The sequence below is a fragment of the Malaclemys terrapin genome, chromosome 7 (assembly GCF_027887155.1).
Source record: "Malaclemys terrapin pileata isolate rMalTer1 chromosome 7, rMalTer1.hap1, whole genome shotgun sequence".
Taxonomy (NCBI): domain Eukaryota; kingdom Metazoa; phylum Chordata; order Testudines; family Emydidae; genus Malaclemys; species Malaclemys terrapin.
This window is the reverse complement of record NC_071511.1, coordinates 29,672,458-29,689,097: the sequence shown is the minus strand read 5'-3', so window position 1 is coordinate 29,689,097 and position 16,640 is coordinate 29,672,458. Positions and strand designations below refer to the sequence as shown.

At 56.3% G+C, this 16,640-nt stretch overlaps 1 protein-coding gene across 1 annotated transcript; it reads right to left on the bottom strand.

Annotated features, from left to right (window-relative positions):
• Positions 1-7,530: 7,530 nt before the first annotated feature.
• Positions 7,531-15,544, bottom strand: PELI3 (pellino E3 ubiquitin protein ligase family member 3). Its single transcript, XM_054035135.1, has 7 exons — positions 15,414-15,544; positions 12,203-12,355; positions 11,300-11,429; positions 10,874-10,975; positions 9,811-10,008; positions 8,943-9,131; positions 7,531-8,392 (listed from the first exon to the last, which is right to left on the bottom strand). The coding sequence occupies exons 2-7, from the start codon at positions 12,352-12,354 to the stop codon at positions 7,826-7,828; spliced, it is 1,338 nt and encodes a 445-aa protein (XP_053891110.1). The 5' UTR covers position 12,355; positions 15,414-15,544; the 3' UTR covers positions 7,531-7,825.
• Between the last annotated feature and the right edge of the window lie 1,096 nt (positions 15,545-16,640).

Below are 16,640 nucleotides of genomic sequence, written 5' to 3'. Positions count from 1 at the left end.
GTTGTTTCTAGGTGTCACCGCCATCACCACCAAAGCTACCTCTGGGTGGGGAAATGGGCCATTTTCATTACCACTACAAACAGTTCTTTTTCTCTCCTGCTGATAAAAGCTCACCTTAACTGATCACTCTCCTTAGAGTGTGTATGGTAACACCCATTGTTTCATGTTCTCTGTGTATATATCTATCTTCCTACTGTATTTTCCACTACATGCATCCGATGAAGTGGGCTGTGGCCCACGAAAGCTTATGCTCAAATAAATTTGTTAGTCTCTAAGGTGCCACAAGTACTCCTGTTCTTTTTGCAGATACAGACTAACACAGCTGCTACTCTGAAATCTGGGTGGGGAGTCATCAAGCCACTCCTCTTCTTGTCTTCGCTGGTTCGTTAGCTTCATCTTCTTTCTAATTTGTATTGTTTGATAACTGAATCCAGGGTCCAGTGTAATCCCATCAGATCTTTGGGTCCTGGAAAGGGCTCCATATAGCATGTGCATCTGGCTGCAGGTTCACGTTGGCCAATGTCAGCGACAACTTTGGATAACAGGAGCCTCTGCGACTCCTGAACTGTCCCAGCCCAAGTCCAAGCCCAAAGCAAAGGAAAGTGGCTCTTAGCTCCATTTCTGGTCATCCAGCCCCGGTGATGGAGCTCCCAGGACTTGGTGCTCTGGGGACTATATGAAGTTGGTCCAGTGTACTCATCAAAATGCAACACAAACTCCTGCAAGCATGTCTGCCACTGTTCTGTTCACCTACTCCATCAGTGCCCGTACCAAGAGCAATATCAACCAGGCCTTTTCCTCTCCAAAAATTCGTTTTCAGCATAATGCTGCTACCAATACCAAGATACAGCTTGGGATATCATCCACTATATCACATCCCTTTTATATATAATATAAATTTGAGTTATAAAATAATCATAGCTCTTATATAGCACTTTTAATCAATGCATCTCAAAGCACTGTACAAAGGAGGTCAGTATCATTATCCCTATTTTACAGATGGAGAAACTGAGGCACAGAGCGAGGCCGGGTCTGTGACAGAGCAAGGATCAGAACTCAGGTTTCTTAAATTGCAGTCTAGTGCTCTAGCCAGTGTTCCACCCTGACTTTCAGGGCTGCAGGGAACATCTATGCAAATATCATAATTAATCTAATTAACACCCCCTCCCTTTAACTTTCCCCCTCTCTCCTCTTCTAGAGCCAGGAATAGAACCCAGGAGTCCTGACGACCAGCCCCTGCCCACTCCCCAACACACTATACCTAGGGCTGCGAGTCTGTCACAGATTCTGAGACTTTCCGGGACCTCTGTGACTTCTGCAGCGGCTGGTGTGGCTGGCCTGGGGGCCACCCAAGCAGCTCGGGCAGTCTGTGGGCCAGCCACACCAGCCGCTGCTGGGGCAGTCTCGAGCCACTGCGCACCCACCTCCGAGTAGCAGTGGGGGTCCCAGGCTGCACGCCGCTGTCCCCCCAAGAGCACCCACGCGCCCCCTGAGCCGCCACCCCCAGAGCACCCAAGATTTACTCAGGGATATGTAGTACAAGTCATGGACAGGTCACAGGCCATGAATTCTTGCTTACTACCTATGACCTGTCCATGACTTTTACTAAAAATACCCATGACTAAAACGTAGCCTTAACTGTACCCCATTCTCCTCCCAAAGCCAGGGACAGAACTCAGGTGAGGGGAATGGAATCTAGTGGTTAGAGCAGGGAGCCAGGCCTGAATATAGCAACCCCAGAAGAGAAAGCGATTGTAGAGAGATACCTTTTTTAACCTGGAAACAAGAATCAGAACGGGAAATAGATAATTATGTTAAAGAGCTGAGAACACAGGCGTCCATATGTAACTCTGGAGACATTAAAGATTCCCTAAGTAGAGACAGGATCATTTGTGGGACACATGATTCCAGCTTATTGGAAAGATTGTGGAAAGAAACCGATCTAACCCTAGAGAAATGCCTCCGAACAGCAAGGGCAGCTAAACTGTCTGGGGAAGGAGCAAAACAGTGACAGTCACTGGTGCAGACCAAGTACACAGGCTCAAGCTAAAGGAACCCAGGAAGCAGGACAGAGACATACCAGCCAAGAATGCAGCCATCATGGTCCAGTGAGTGGCATGAAAGGCAGAAAGGAAAATGCCCAGTCTATGGACAATGGTGCAAGGGATGTGGAATATAGAACCATTTCGTGTCTCCATGCCAGTATATGTAGTGACTAAGGATGTAGAGACTTCCAGTGGGGAAGAGGAGATCTACAGTATAACTTTAGCAGGTCCAGAGACACTCACTCAGTGTCCATGCACTGCAGGAGAAAGCTGCCCACCATTCAACTGCCATATTTGCAACTATGCTATTGGATCGACAACCGATTGGACTCCAGCTGGACTGCAAAGCCAGCTGCAATGTAATCCCAGCAACAATGATGAGCACCAATATTAGACTGGAGGAATGTGACTAAGTGCTGGAGGCTAGTGGGCAAATGCAGGTGCTTGATAAGAAACCCACGAGACAAGAGCCATTGCTTGGAGCTCACAGTGGTTGATATACAGAAGCACCACCCGCTGCTGGGCAGTACAAGCCATGGATCTGATAATAGCACAACACAAGAATACCTTCAATGTGTGAAAGGAGGAAGAACAGTCACTGGGAGCTCTATCCAGCACTATATCAGAATATCTATATAATAAGATTCCACAATTGTCGTGTGTGTGTGTGTCACTCGGAGGCCTACACTGTCTGTGGAGTCAGCGTGAAGGGATGGAAGCAGCTATAAGCATGGCTGTGAGCTCTTTTGGTTCAGAATATCACCAGGTTCGATCATCACTGGGTTTCGCAGTTTGTTACTGTCCATTTTTAAAGTTCTCAGCCATTTTGACTTTACAAATTACACCTGCGTTGTGTACAGCTACAGTAAGGCATGTATCCACACCAGGCCAAGAGTTCTAGACCATTGTGAGATCAGAGGTAACTCAACCAATCACCATCCTTGCTCTACAGCTAACTTGCATGCAACGGTTTCATTGGTCATATGAGGGAGATGGCACAGATGGTGAGTTACTTGGCTCAATTGCCACACCTGTGTGACAGCATGGGCTTTTGGCAATTAGGAAAGACATATCTCAGGGAGACGGACACCAAGCGGGCAAGCTGAAAATAGAAACAGACCCTCACATGCAGCTTGTGAGACAATCAAAATGCAGAGACCACCTTCTGTAGGTGAAAGAGACCAGCTTTCAAGCTACATTTGTGTATCTCAACACTTGTCTCTCTCACCAACAGAAGTTGGTCCAATAAAAGATATGGCCTCACCAGGGCCGGCTCCAGGCTGAGTAACCTGGTGCTTGGGACGGCAGCTTGTAGGAGGCGGCATTCCACCCAATGCTAGGGCGGCACGGCCACTTTTTTTTTTTTTTGGTGGTGTTCCGCTCCGGCCGCGCGGCGTGGAGGATGGAAGCGCCCCTCAGCAAGCCCGGCAGGGCAGCCCGCGTCCTTCCCTCCCAGCCGACCGGAGCAGCACAGAGCCCTCCCGGCAGGCAGCGGGGCCGCGTGGCAGCGCCCCGCCGCAGCCCTGGCCGCCCCCCTTCTCTCTCTCTCCCCCCTGCTCCCTCCCCCTTCCCCCGCTAGCCGGGGCACATCTGCAGCGTAGGGAGTCCCCCTGCACCCTGGCTCCGGCTGCCCTGCAGGGTTTTTTTTTGCTTCGGGCGGCCAAAAAGCCAGAGCCGGCCCTGGGCCTCACCCACATTGTCTCTCTAATACCCTGGGCCCAACACTGCAAACAACACTGCATGGGATGTCATGAATGGGCTCTGCTGTGTTGAGCTAAATGAGCTATCCAGCCACCTTTGCCACACCTTTTGGCAGGTACTGCAGGGTCTGAAGGCCATTGGCATCAGCCCCAGAGGTGTTCCACCATACACAGATAAAGATGAATGAATCACTGGCCTGGAAGGTGCTGGTTGCCTAGGGACCAGAGATCATGACCCAATTACATTCCAAATGGGCAAACAGAAAACAGTCCCAACCAGTAACATAGACTTGATTCTTCAGAAGGGCTAATTTCCCAAAGTTGAGGAACATTATATGTGAAATTGATTGGGGGGAAAAATTTAGATGGAAAAAATTCGAATGGAAACTGGAAGTTCTTTAAGAAGAGCAGATCTTTTAGAAAAACATCCAGTCTTGATTCTAAAATGGTCAGTGACAGAGAATCCACCACAGCCCTTAGTAAATTGTCCTAATGGCTAATTACTCTCACCATTAAATATTTATGCCTGATTTCCAGTCTGAATTAGTCTAGCTTCAACTTCCAGCCATTGGATCGTGTTATACCTGTCCCTGCTAGATTGAAGAGCCCATTATTAAATATTTATTCTACATGTAGGTGACTGAGATCAAGTAACCCTTCAACCTTTGCTTTGTTAAGCTAACCAGATTCAGCTCTTGGAGTCTCTCACTATAAGGCATGTTTTCTAATCCTTAAATCATTCTTGTGACTTTTCTAAACCCTCTCCTATTTATCAACATCCTTCTTGAATTGTGGGCACCAGAACTGGACACAGGATTCCAGCAGCGATCTCACCAGTGTCCAATACAGAGGTAAAAGAACCTCTTTACTCCTACTCGAGATTCCCCTGTTTATGCATCCCAAGATCAGATTAGCTATTTTGACCACAGTGTCACACCGGTAGCTCCTGACTGGCTGATTACACGCCACAACCCCCAAATCTTTTGCAGAGTCACTGCTTGCCAGGATAGAGTCCCCCATCCTGTAAGCATGCCCCATGCTCTTTGTTCCCAGATGTATACGTTGACATTGAGCTGTACTAAAACACTATTTGTTTGCTTGCGCCCAGTTTACCAAGCAATCCAGATCACTCCGAATCAGTGACTTGTCCTCTTCATTACTTACCACTCCCCCAATTTGTGTGTCATGTGCAAACTTGATCAAGTCTAGGAACAAGGGCTGCAGGCCACGCCTACAGAATGGGGACTATATCCTGGACAGCAGTGACTCTGGAAGGATTTAGGGGTCTCAGTGTACAAGCAACTCCACATGAGCTCCCAGTGCCATGCTGTGGCAAAAAGGGCCAGTGCGACCCTTGGCTGTGTAGACTGGAGCATAGTGAGTAGGAGCAGGGAGGGAATGTTACCTTTGCAAATGGCACTAGGGAGACCAGTGCTGGAGTGGTGCGTCCAGCTCATGAGGAGGGGCCACATTTTAAAAAGGGTGTTGAACAATTAGAGAGGGTGCAGAGAAGAGCCACAAAAATGGTCGCGGGGCTGGAGAAAGTGCCTTAGAGTGTGACTTAAAGAACTCCATCCGTTGAGCTTCTCGAAGAGAAAGTAGAGAGGTGACTTGATGATGGTGTCACAGGGAGACAATACTCGTTACTAAAGGGCTCTTTAGGCTCACTGAGAAAGGCAGAACAAGAACCAACAGCTGGAAACTGAAGCCAGCTACATTTCCCCCTCCCAGCAGCCCCAGGGATGCACTGCCCCCATCCCAAGGGACAGCCCTGGGGTGGGCTTTGGGCCCGGGGCCATTCAGTCCTCAGCTTCTCTATTGGGCCTGCCCACAAAGGAGAGGGTCCTGCCCACCTGAACCAGCCAGTTCCCCACCCTGGGGCCAGACTGGAGCCGGTACCCCCTTTAGGGGCAAGCTCCTGTGTCCCAGTCCTGGACAAAGCTGGTGCCCCAGTTTACTTCACTAAAGGGTCACACAGGTCATTGCTCAGGGAGGCTGAGCTCTGTGTTATCCAGCTTTTAAAATGCAAAAAAGGCCTGGCTGCGGGACCTGTTCGGAATGGGGCGAGGGGCTGGCCATAGTGGGGGCGAGGGACCCGGCTGGGAATACAGCTTGGTCTACATAAGCAACAAAGGGTGTGGCCTTGCTTTGCATGCCCAATAATCAGAATCCCAGACAGTGCTCTTTGGGGCTGGGACTGTCTCTCACCGTGTGTCTGTGCAGCTCCCAGCCTGAGGGTGCCCTTATCTCTGCTGGGTCTGTGCAGTGTGATGGGTCCCAATCTCAGTCAGGGTCTGCGCAGCACCCAGCGTGACAAGGATCTGATCTCAGTCCGGGTCTGCACAGCACCCGGCGCGACGGGGCGCTGATCTCAGTCCGGGTCTGCGCAGCACCCGGCGCGACGGGGCCCTGATCTCAGTTCGGGTCTGTGCAGCACCCGGCGCGACGGGGCCCTGATCTCAGTCAGGTCTGCGCAGCACGGCGCGACGGGGCCCTGATCTCAGTCCGGGTCTGCGCAGCACCCGGCACGACGGGGCCCTGATCTCAGTCAGGTCTGCGCAGCACCTGACGCGACGGGACCCTGATCTCAGTCCGGGTCTGTGCAGCACTCGGCGTGACCGGGCCAGTTTGAGCCTCTAGCTCTCACAGAATAAATGTAACTCCCCTCCGCATCTCAGGGACTGAGCCCGGGATCCCTGAAGGTAAAGGCAGATTCCTGTGTCTGACCTAAAGGAGTGGCTGTGGCAGCTCCAAGGCTACAGGCCACTCACAAACCTCTTGATGGCTCTGACCACCAGGAGGAGCCAGAGAGCCACACAGGGTTAGCGTGAGTCACACCAGTGACAGCAAGAGTCAATTGTCCCCAAGAACCTCTTGTTCCATATCCTGCTCCATAGATTTCAAGGCCAGAAACGGCTGTTCTGACCCCTGCATCAGCTAGGCTGGCAATGCCCCCCAGCCACTGAGTGATAGAGAGTCAGTCAGCTCTTCCCCATCCGCCCCTCCGTTCCAGGCCAAATGTGACCAGCATCGGATCCTGGCCCTGGGGTTCTGGCTTGGCCTTTGTCTGTGGGATGGAGGAACCCCTTGCTCCCAGAAGGGGAGGGGCTGAGAGACTGGGATTGAGCCCCTTTGGGATCCTCCTTCGGAGGAGCTCTTCCAAGGGGCTCCCTGAGTCTCGGGATGTCCAGACTAGCCTTGTTCTCATAGCTCCTCTCTGACACGCCATGCCCCATAACTGGGTACAGTCTCCTCACTGCGATATGCACAGGGGCCCTCCCTCTCCCCACTGGTTATACACCCAGGGCTGCCTTAGTTCTCAGCTCCTGCGTCCTGCAGGGAGCACCCAGCCAGCTGGTTTCCTCCAGGACTCCTGGGTCCTCGCTAGGGCAGCTGCATCTAGGGGGCTGCCCACGTGAGCCATGTTCGCTAGCAGGAACTGGGCTGACACCGCTGCCCCAGCCTGCATCTCAGGACCCTTGGGCACTAGACTTAGGGACCCTGAGGATCTGGGACACCCGTTCCTGGGGTCAGTTACTGCCCCCATTTCTCCTCACCTGTGGGACTTCTTGCAGCAGGGGGCATTGGCTGGGATAACAGCCTGCAGGGGGCACACCCTGCCCCTGCTGTGGCGGGGATGGATACTGGGCTGGATGGGGAGGAGATGGGGACCTGTACAGCAGGACAGGGCAGTGGGTCCATCTGGGGGCGGGCAGTAAGTGACACATGGACACGCCCATTTAGTCTTTGTAGATAGTCCCCCCCCAAGGTTTTTTGCTGTTTTATTGGTCACTCGCACTCAGTCCATGGGCACCCCCGCGCACCTGCCCCATCCCCCACTCTGTCCACAGAGCCATGCCATGTCCCCCCCGCTCAGGCCACAGGCTTCACCTCATCACACGCACACGCACGCTTCGGCCACAGGCTCCTCCTCCACTTACGCTCCTGCTTGGCTCCTCATTCAGTCCATGGCCCCCGCCAGGTACCCCGGCTCAGTCCATGGGCCCCGCCCCTGCTGAGTCCCCGGGCCCTGCCCCGCCCCATCTGCTCAGTCCACGTCCCCCTGCTGAGTCCCCGGGCTCAGTCCATGGGGCCCTGAAAGATGAGGCGCACAAATCCCCGCTCGCCTGTGAGCCAGGTGCCGCAGAAGGGGCAGGCAGCATGGAAGGCGTGGGTGCCGTGGGGCAGCGGGATCTGGGCCCAGTACTGCACAGTCTTCTGGGAGCATACGTGGCCACAGGGGCAGAAGGCGTGGGTGGGCCGGCCTGCGTCCAGGTACAACCCGGCCTCGCAGCCCAGCCAGAGCGGCACATAGGGCCCGGCTCGGCGGCACATGGGGCACTCCCGCTCCAGCCCCCCCTTCTCCTTGCGGAAGCCCCAGTTGTGGTAGCCGTGGACATGGCCGCAGTTGACGTAGACCCAGGGCTGCTGTTTGTCCACCACGCCGCGCTGGGCCAGGCTGGGGAAGGCCAGCGTGTTGAAGCCCACGGGGCACTGGGGGCGGGCGGCATTGGTCTCCTGGCGCAGCGCCTCCAGCTGCTTGAGGGTGGGCGTCAGCAGCAGCCCCGCAGTGGTCCGCCACAGCAGTGTGGCCCCACACAGGTCGATGAGCGAGCCATCCTGCAGCACGTTGGACTCGGTCTGCACCTGCAGGACATGGGCATCGGGGAGCCGGAGGCATAAGAGCATCAGTTCCAAGGGAGGGAGGTTAAGCTGTGGGGGCTGGGGAGGGGAAAGGGGGAAGTCAGGACGGACCAAGGGAGGGAGATATCTGCTCCAGACAGGTGGGGCGGGGTCAAGTTGGAGGGGCGTTGGGGGAAGGATCACTAGACTAGGGGTGTGTGGGGGAGGGGGCTCAGGCTAGGGGGAGGATACAAGGCCAGTTGGCATGACACATGGGTCTGGGAGGGGTGCTCCTGACAGGGCAAGAGCACCAGGCCAAAGGGCTGGGGGTTTGTTCCAAACCAGGGGCATCCCTCTGGGCGCTGAGTCCATCCTGGATTGGCAGGGGGAGGTTTCCTCTGTGACCACTAAAGGGACTGGGGCCTCCCACAGACTTATAGTCAGGTCCCTGCAACCCCCTAGCTGGGTGTGGGAGCACCCCCTGGGCAGGAGGAACCTCCTGGAGGGGTGGGGCAGGCGCCCCCCTTTGGCAGTGAATGGGGCCCCCCAGGAGGGTGTTGGGGGCCCCACGTACCAGCTTGCCCCGCTGCTGTGCGGAGCGGCTGTCACGCAGGGCGTACACATTCCCACACACCGAGATCTCGCGCCAGATGCCGGGTGCCGAGTCCTCACTGAAGCCCCCTATGGGGTGCATCACCAGCACCCCATTGGTCGTCAGCCCATCCATCAGCCCGTCCGGCGTCCTCCACTTGGCTGCCCTCTCCTACCAATGAGAGCAGCCAGGGGTCATGGCAACACGGGGGGAGAGGGGGAAGGGAGGGGACTCCTTACAGCTCCTCCCCTGAATCCCCCCATCTGGACCCAGCTCCTTGTTCCTCCCCCAAGGGGGCCATCTGCCCCATCCTCCTCCATGCCCAATACATGCACCCAACACACTCCAGGACCCAGAGGCTCCCAGTACCTTCACCAGGACCAGGACCAAGTAACCCTGCTACTCATGGGTCCCAGCCCCCTGCATTATTCCCAGTGATCCAGGGCAAGGGCGACCCTTACAGTCCATTCCCCAGGGCTTGAGCCTTGCTGCCCCCCATGCTTGGACTCCCATCATACCCAGGAGAAGACCCCCAGATCCCTCAGCCACAGGGCACCAGCCTCGACCAGCACCCTGCCCAGCGATGACCCATGGCTCCTGCTCCCGCTCCAGTATTCCCTCGAGGTTCACAGCCACTGAGGGCAGGGACCTCAGGCACCTGTTTCCCTGAACAAGTGCCCCGAGGACCAGCTGCCCTGGGGCTAGATTGAAGCCAGCACCACCTAGAGGGAAAGGCCCTGTGTCCCATTCCCTGACCCCTGAGCCAGGCAGTGACCCTGGTCAGGAGCCAGATTGCAGCCAGCGCCCTGAGAGAGGAGGTCCCCTCTCGACACTGTCAGGACTCACTCACTCCAAGGAAGATGTTGCGCGAGGAGTCGAAGCCTGCGGCGTAGATCCGAGCGGTGTAGGGAGGGCTGCGCTCACAGATGATGCGGCAGGCATAGCGGGAGATAGTGCTTTGGGCCGACTGCCCCTCACTGGCGCAGCTGCCCCCGGGTGCCGTGTCCGTCACCACAAAGTCAATCATGTTCTCCGTGGAGCGGCCAATCTGTACAGACATTAGTTCTGAGCGACCAGCTTCCTCCTGCCCCCTCCGGGCTGAGAGGCAGCTACCTCTGGGGTGGGATGTGGGGGCTGTTTATACAGGGATCCCTCACCCAATACTGACATGCAGACACCTCTGGAGTAGGGTGTCGGGGCTGTTTATACCGAGATTCCCCTCACCTGGCGCTGAGATGCAGCCACCTCTGGGGTGGGCATGGGGGCTGGTTAAACAGGGATCCCTTACCCACCACTGAGATGCAGCCACCTCTGGGATGGGCATGGGGGCTGGTTAAACAGGGATCCCTTACCCACCACTGAGATGCAGCCACCTCTGGGGTGGGCATGCGGGCTGGTTAAACAGGGATCCCTTACCCACCACTGAGATGCAGCCACCTCTGGGATGGGCATGGGGGCTGGTTAAACAGGGATCCCTTACCCACCACTGAGATGCAGCCACCTCTGGGGTGGGCATGCGGGCTGGTTAAACAGGGATCCCTTACCCACCACTGAGATGCAGCCATCTCCAGGGTGGGCATGCGGGCTGCACAGCAATAATGCCCAACAGTCTAGGTCAGGATGTGAGTGAGAACTGCAGGTGGAGGCTTCAGGGAGGCAAAATGGGATCCATAGAGTCAGTGTCTGGCTCAGAAGGGCCAGACAAGGGCTTTGATGGGCACAAAGGGGAGGCTCTAGCCAAGCCTTGGCTCCTAGCCTGTTCTGCCTGCTGTTGCCACAAGGGGGCACCCTGACCCCAGCCTAAATTAAGCAGTGGTGGAAGGGGCAGTGGCTGAGCTAAGATGTCATGGGCAAGTGGCCATGGAGGGGGTGGGGAGAGCCACAGTGCATTGTGGGTAGTTACGGTGTGGTACCTGGAACATGTCCGTATCACAGTCATGCGTATATTCCACAATCACCGAGTGGCTGCGGGACAGCGTGTAGGAGATGCTGTGCTGGCCCTTGTTACTGAGCGCCTGGGGAGCAGAGAGCATTACTTGAGCCAGATGGCCCTAGCACCACCCCCATGCCCCATTCCCTGTCCCCCCAAGTCAGATCAGAGCTGGCGCCCCCTAGTGGGGAAAGGGCCCGTATCCCATTCCCTGTCTCCCCCTGCCCCACCCCACCTCACCCCGAGCCAGCCAGTGTCCCCTGCCCTGGGGCTGGATCAGAGCTGGCGCCCCCCAGTGCTGTGTCTATGTGCAGTATCTCCCCTTGGTGGCCAAAGCAGGCAGCAGCACTGCCTGGGAGCCTGCTGGAAGCCATGGCCATGGGGCAGTGGTTGCAGGGGCATGGCTCACCTTGGAGACAAGGGGGGTAGAGATGTGGTGTATCACATCCGGCTTCACCCCATTGGCCTTCGGCCTCTTGAAGAGTGCGATGCGGCTGCGGCGTCGGCCCTTGTCCCCACTGGCCAGGGAGCCATTGTATCTGTGGGGGGGGGGGGGAGGTTAGTCCCATACAGACACTGTTCCCCCCCACACACCACCCTCCCCTCCTGAGCCAGCACAAGGCCCAGCCCCCACCATGCCAGACACTTCTCTCTGGGCCCAGGATGGCAACACAAGCAAGAGAAACCAGGTGTCATGGCAGTGCTGAACCCCTCCCCCGGGGCCAGCACAGCAACACCAATGAGCAAAGAATTCTGGGATAGCCAGGAATGGGTCTGGGAGCCCAGCCCTGCCTGCTGCCTGACTGGTACCTTAGCAGCATACAAAGGGTTAAACAGTGCTTCTAAGGAAGGCAGCAGTCCCAGCACCGCCAAACACACATGGTGCTGGGTGTTGCACAGACACAAAGTGAGCGAGAGTCTCTGCCCCAAAGAGCTCACAGTCTGAATAGCCAAGGAGTGGGAGGGAAACTGAGGCTCCAGAAGGGGATGGGACTTGCCCAAGGTCAGTGGCAGACCTGGGAATAGAACCCAGGTATCCTGAGTCCTGTCCAGACAAGGTGCCCACTCCAGCTGGATCTGTGTTACCAGAGAGGGCTCTTGTTTGCCTCATCCCTCCATAATAAACCAGCCCCAGCATCCCCAAGAGACCCTACAATAACAAACCAGCGTGCATACCGAGCACCCTTGGAGAGGCTACAACAAGCTGGCCTGCACAGCCCCAATGCTCCTAGAGACTCTAGACAGACTAACAAACCAACCTGCATATCCCCAGGGCTCCCCCTATCACACCTCATCCCTAGTCCCCACTCACCCCAGCACAATGAGCTCTCCATATTTCACCGCCTCTTTGTTCAGCAGGGAGCCCTCTCCAGCAGAGGGGAAGACCCGGGAGCCCTTGGGGCAGGAGCGCCGCAGATCCAGGGACTGGGAGCTGACGGCCTCGGGGCTGCCCTCCAGCACCATCCTGCAGAGAGAGAAGAGGGGATGAAGTGGTAATTAATGCAACCTGGGGCTTAGATCCCATCTCTCTATCCACCCTTCTGTCCATCCATTCCCCTACACCCCCATCTAGTTATTGTTCCAACGGTTAATTACCTTCACTGTTAAAAATTTGCACTTTATTTCTACTCTGAATTTGTCTAGCTTCAACTTCCAGACCTTGGTTCTTGTTAGATCTTTGGCTGCGAGGCTGAAGAGCCTCTATTATCACATTGCTGTTCCCCACCTAGGTACTTCTAGACTGAGGTCAAGTCACCCCTTAACCTTCTCTTTGTTAAGCTAAACAGATTCAGCTTATGGAGTCGCTCACTACAAGACATGTTTTCCAGCCCTTTATTCATTCTGGGTGGCTCTCCTCTCTGAGCCCTCTCCAATTTATCAGCATCCCTCTTGCATCGTGGGCACCAGAACTGGATGCAGGATTCCAGCAGCAGCCGCACCAGCGCCACACAGAACCTCCCTTCTCCTATTTCAAACTACCCTGTTTACACATCCCAGCATCACCTTAGCCCTTTTGAACACAGCTTTGCACTGGGAGCTCATGGTCAGCTGATTATCCACTGTATTTGGATGGGTGGATGGTGTGCATCTGGAGGGAGGAAGGAAGTGGGTCCCAACCACATGGCAGGTAAAGTGTTAACCTCCCCGCCCCTTTCTCCTCCCACCTCCCCTATGTCTAACAGGAACACAGAAAGCTGGGCAGCTCAGGACTCTGCCCCCTCCCTTGTCCAGCCCCACCCTGACATTGCCACGACAATGCCCCTAACACTTAACCTTTTGTCACTATGGCAACACTCCTGAGCTCTCCCAACCCCATGTTACCATGGCAACATCCCTGATTTCTGATATCCACTTGGCATCATGGCGATGCTCCAGACCATAACAACCCCATTGTTTCCATGGCAACATTCCTGAACTGGAATCCCTGTCATCACAGTGACATTTTAGATCTTTAATACCCCTCTTGTTACCAGGAAAACACTTTCCCTTCAGTCGGTCCCCCCTCACTCAGGCTGGGTCAGAGCCAGCGCCCTAGAAGGGAAAGACCCCACATCCTATTCCCCCTCACCCCCTCACCAGCTGATCCTGAAGGCCAAAACCCTCCCTGCTCTGAGTTGCCCCTATGGATTGCCATGGGTTGCCCATGTGCAGAGGCCTGTGCAGCCCCCAGATGCTGGCTCTCCGGCCTTCCCCTGCAATGGGATCCATGCCACACAAGGCCAGCTGTGCCAGCAGTGAAGCCTAAGTGAGGCAGAGGAACCTGGGGAAGGGACGAGGATAGTGAGTTTTCTCACCCCCCCCCCCAGAGCAGCACAAGACATAGGGGACGCAGGAGGGATCGCTGATCTGTGGGGTTCCCTGGGAGGTAGGGGCAGCTGTGGGCATTGAGGCTCGGGATGTGGGTAGATGCAGGGACTCATTGGGTACCACAATGCAGTGCCTCCCAATCATCATCCCACCTGCCCATGGACAGGAGAGGCCCACTGGCTGGGAGGGAAGGTGAGAGTCTACGGACTGGTTTGTTTGGTCTGTACATATCTGTATGGGGGGAGGAAACATCTGTTTCTAATATCTCAACTGTAACATCAACCATCCACACACACACCTGACATGACACACAGACACCCCCGTCACCCCACACAGACATCACGTCACTACACACAGACATACCTGAAATGACGCAGACACATACCCCTGATACTACACACCTGAAACGGTAGACATAGACACACCTGGCAACACCTCCCCCACCCCCCCGACACCACATACCCATCCCTTACACACATGCAGGATAAACATCCTTCACCCCACCCCCTTTGAAACGCAAGAAGCCAAACAACCCTCACCAAAACAACATAACACAACAATTCCTGGTGTCATCACAGGGAGAGACATTCTAACTCAACAACACAACCCTATCCCAACACACACACAGGGCTGCAAGGGGCTCCCCACACGTGCACAAGGACAACACAACCTCTTTTCCCCAAACACAAACAGACAGGGAAGGGGCAAGGGCTGCCCTCCCACTCAACACAACTCCCAAACACACACAAATGGCAGGGGATCCCCTTCCAACACAATGCCACCACAACTCCCTCCCAGCACACACAGGAGTGGGGTGAGCAGGCGCTTCCCTTCCCACCAACACAACCCACATGGAGAAGAGCAAGGGACTCCCCTCCCAGGCACCGCCCCCCAGCAACACAACCGGCTCCCCAAACACACACAAACAGGGAGAGGGCAGTGGCTGCTGCAGCTGCTGGAGCAATTGCCTGGGAGCCAGGTGATCCCCGCACCTCCTCCAGCCAGACCCAGACTGCAGCCCCGCTGTGGGTGCGCAGAGAGCCATTTGGTCCCCAAGCCACAGATGGGTGTCTGTGTCAGGGGTGAGATAGGAGGGACGGGGGCCGGGATCAGGGGCTGGGGATTAAGTGACTGGGGGCTTCTGGGAGGCGGGAAGGGATGTAGCTGTGGAGGTGTCCCTATCTGACCCTTTGGTTTGGCTCTAGCACACATGATGCAAAAGAAACAACCCCCTCCCCTCCAGACAACAAACGCGTGTGTGAGTGAGACAAGGAGGGGAACTGATGGTGCAATCAGATCTCAAGGAGAGAGAGAAACAGATGAAGTGTATGCGGATAGATAGATAGATAGATAGATAGATAGATAGATAGATAGATAGATAGATACAGGGCTGTGGCGGGAGGGATGGTTACAGGGCTGGGGATGGAGGAAGGGAGGATTACAGGACTGGGGAGGGAGGGATGGAGGAAGGGAGGGTTACAGGACTGGGAAGGGAGGGATGGAGGAAGGGAGGGTTACAGGACAGGGGAGGGAGGGATGGAGGAAGGGAGGGTTACAGGACTGGGGAGGGAGGGATGGAGGGATGGCTGCAGGGCTCTGAAGGGAAGGACAGAGGAGGTGACCCTGGCTGACACTGAGGTTCCCATCTCCAGCCGCCCCTCTGCTTCTGTCCCCCCCATGTAATCCCCCCAGCAGCCCCGACACCCCCCGCTTACCCCTCGGCGCGGCCCCAGCTCCCCCGCAGCCTGGCTCAGCAGCCGCCTGCGTCGCGCCGCCAGGATGAATAGCCCTGCATTGCTGCTGTCTCCGCCGGCAGTGCTGGAGCGGAACTGCCCTCCCCCCGGGGCGGGGTGTGAGTGGGGGAGGCCCCGAGACCACCACGGCCACCCCCGCCCCTCCCTGCCCTGCTCCCGCCTCCCCCCCCACCCCACCGTAGGCAGGGATCCCCCCAGCCACGCGTGCACCCCCTGCCCGCAGCCGCTGCGTCACTCGTGGGGGGATGGGGCGAGGCGCTTTTATTACTATGCAGGTGCGAGAAGGGATGGAAAAGGCTAGAACTGGGCGGGGGGGGATCGGAGCCGGAGCGGGGGGGCGGAGGGGGGGCTGAGTTGATCGGGGGAAGCAGAGCCGGATGGCGGCACTGAAGCAGGATTAGAGTTGGATTGGGGGCTGAGCTGATCCGGAGGAGGGAAGCTAGAGTTGTATTGAGGGGACTGAAGCTGAATTAGGGAACTGAGCTGATCAGAGCTGGACGGGGGGGAGCAGAGCTAGACTGGGGGGCAGGGCTCTTGCTGTGGGTTGGGGTTGTGCATTGGTCCCCACTTCCTGCTGAGCAGTGATGCTCATGGGGGGGGGCGGTATGTGGACCCTCCCCCACACACTAGGAACTCCCCGTGGATTTCGAGCTGGGTTTCTGCCCTATCTCCACTGTGGGGACCTGGGGACACATTGAGGGGCCAGTGGCCTCTGCAAACCCTTAACTGTGCCTCAAAATTTCCTTGGCCTCCTGTATCCTTCTTTGCCCATTAGGAGGAGGACAGTGAAGGCTGGTTCAGGGGCCAGGGCACTGGCCTGGCTTCACTTCCCTTTCCCACCAGCCTCCAGGTGTCCCCTTGGCCAAGTCACTTTTTTGGCTGATGCACAATGGGCCAGATCCATTCTGGGTTGGTTGAATGGTTGGTTCCCCTCTCCCCTCTCCCCCCACCCCCATCTTCCTCTGAAGCATCAGGGCTGGCCACAGCTGGAGACAGGACACCAGGAGGAGGGTGAGGAAAGGTGGGCGCTGGACTCTGAGCCTGTTCACAGAATCTTTTCTCTCGCTGCCAAGCTGGTGCAGGCTGCCCAGATGCTCAGGGCCGGCGCTTCCATTTAGGCAACCTAGGCGGTCACCTAGGGTGCCAGGATTTGGGGGGGGCGGCATTTCGGAGGCGGGGGGTCCTTCC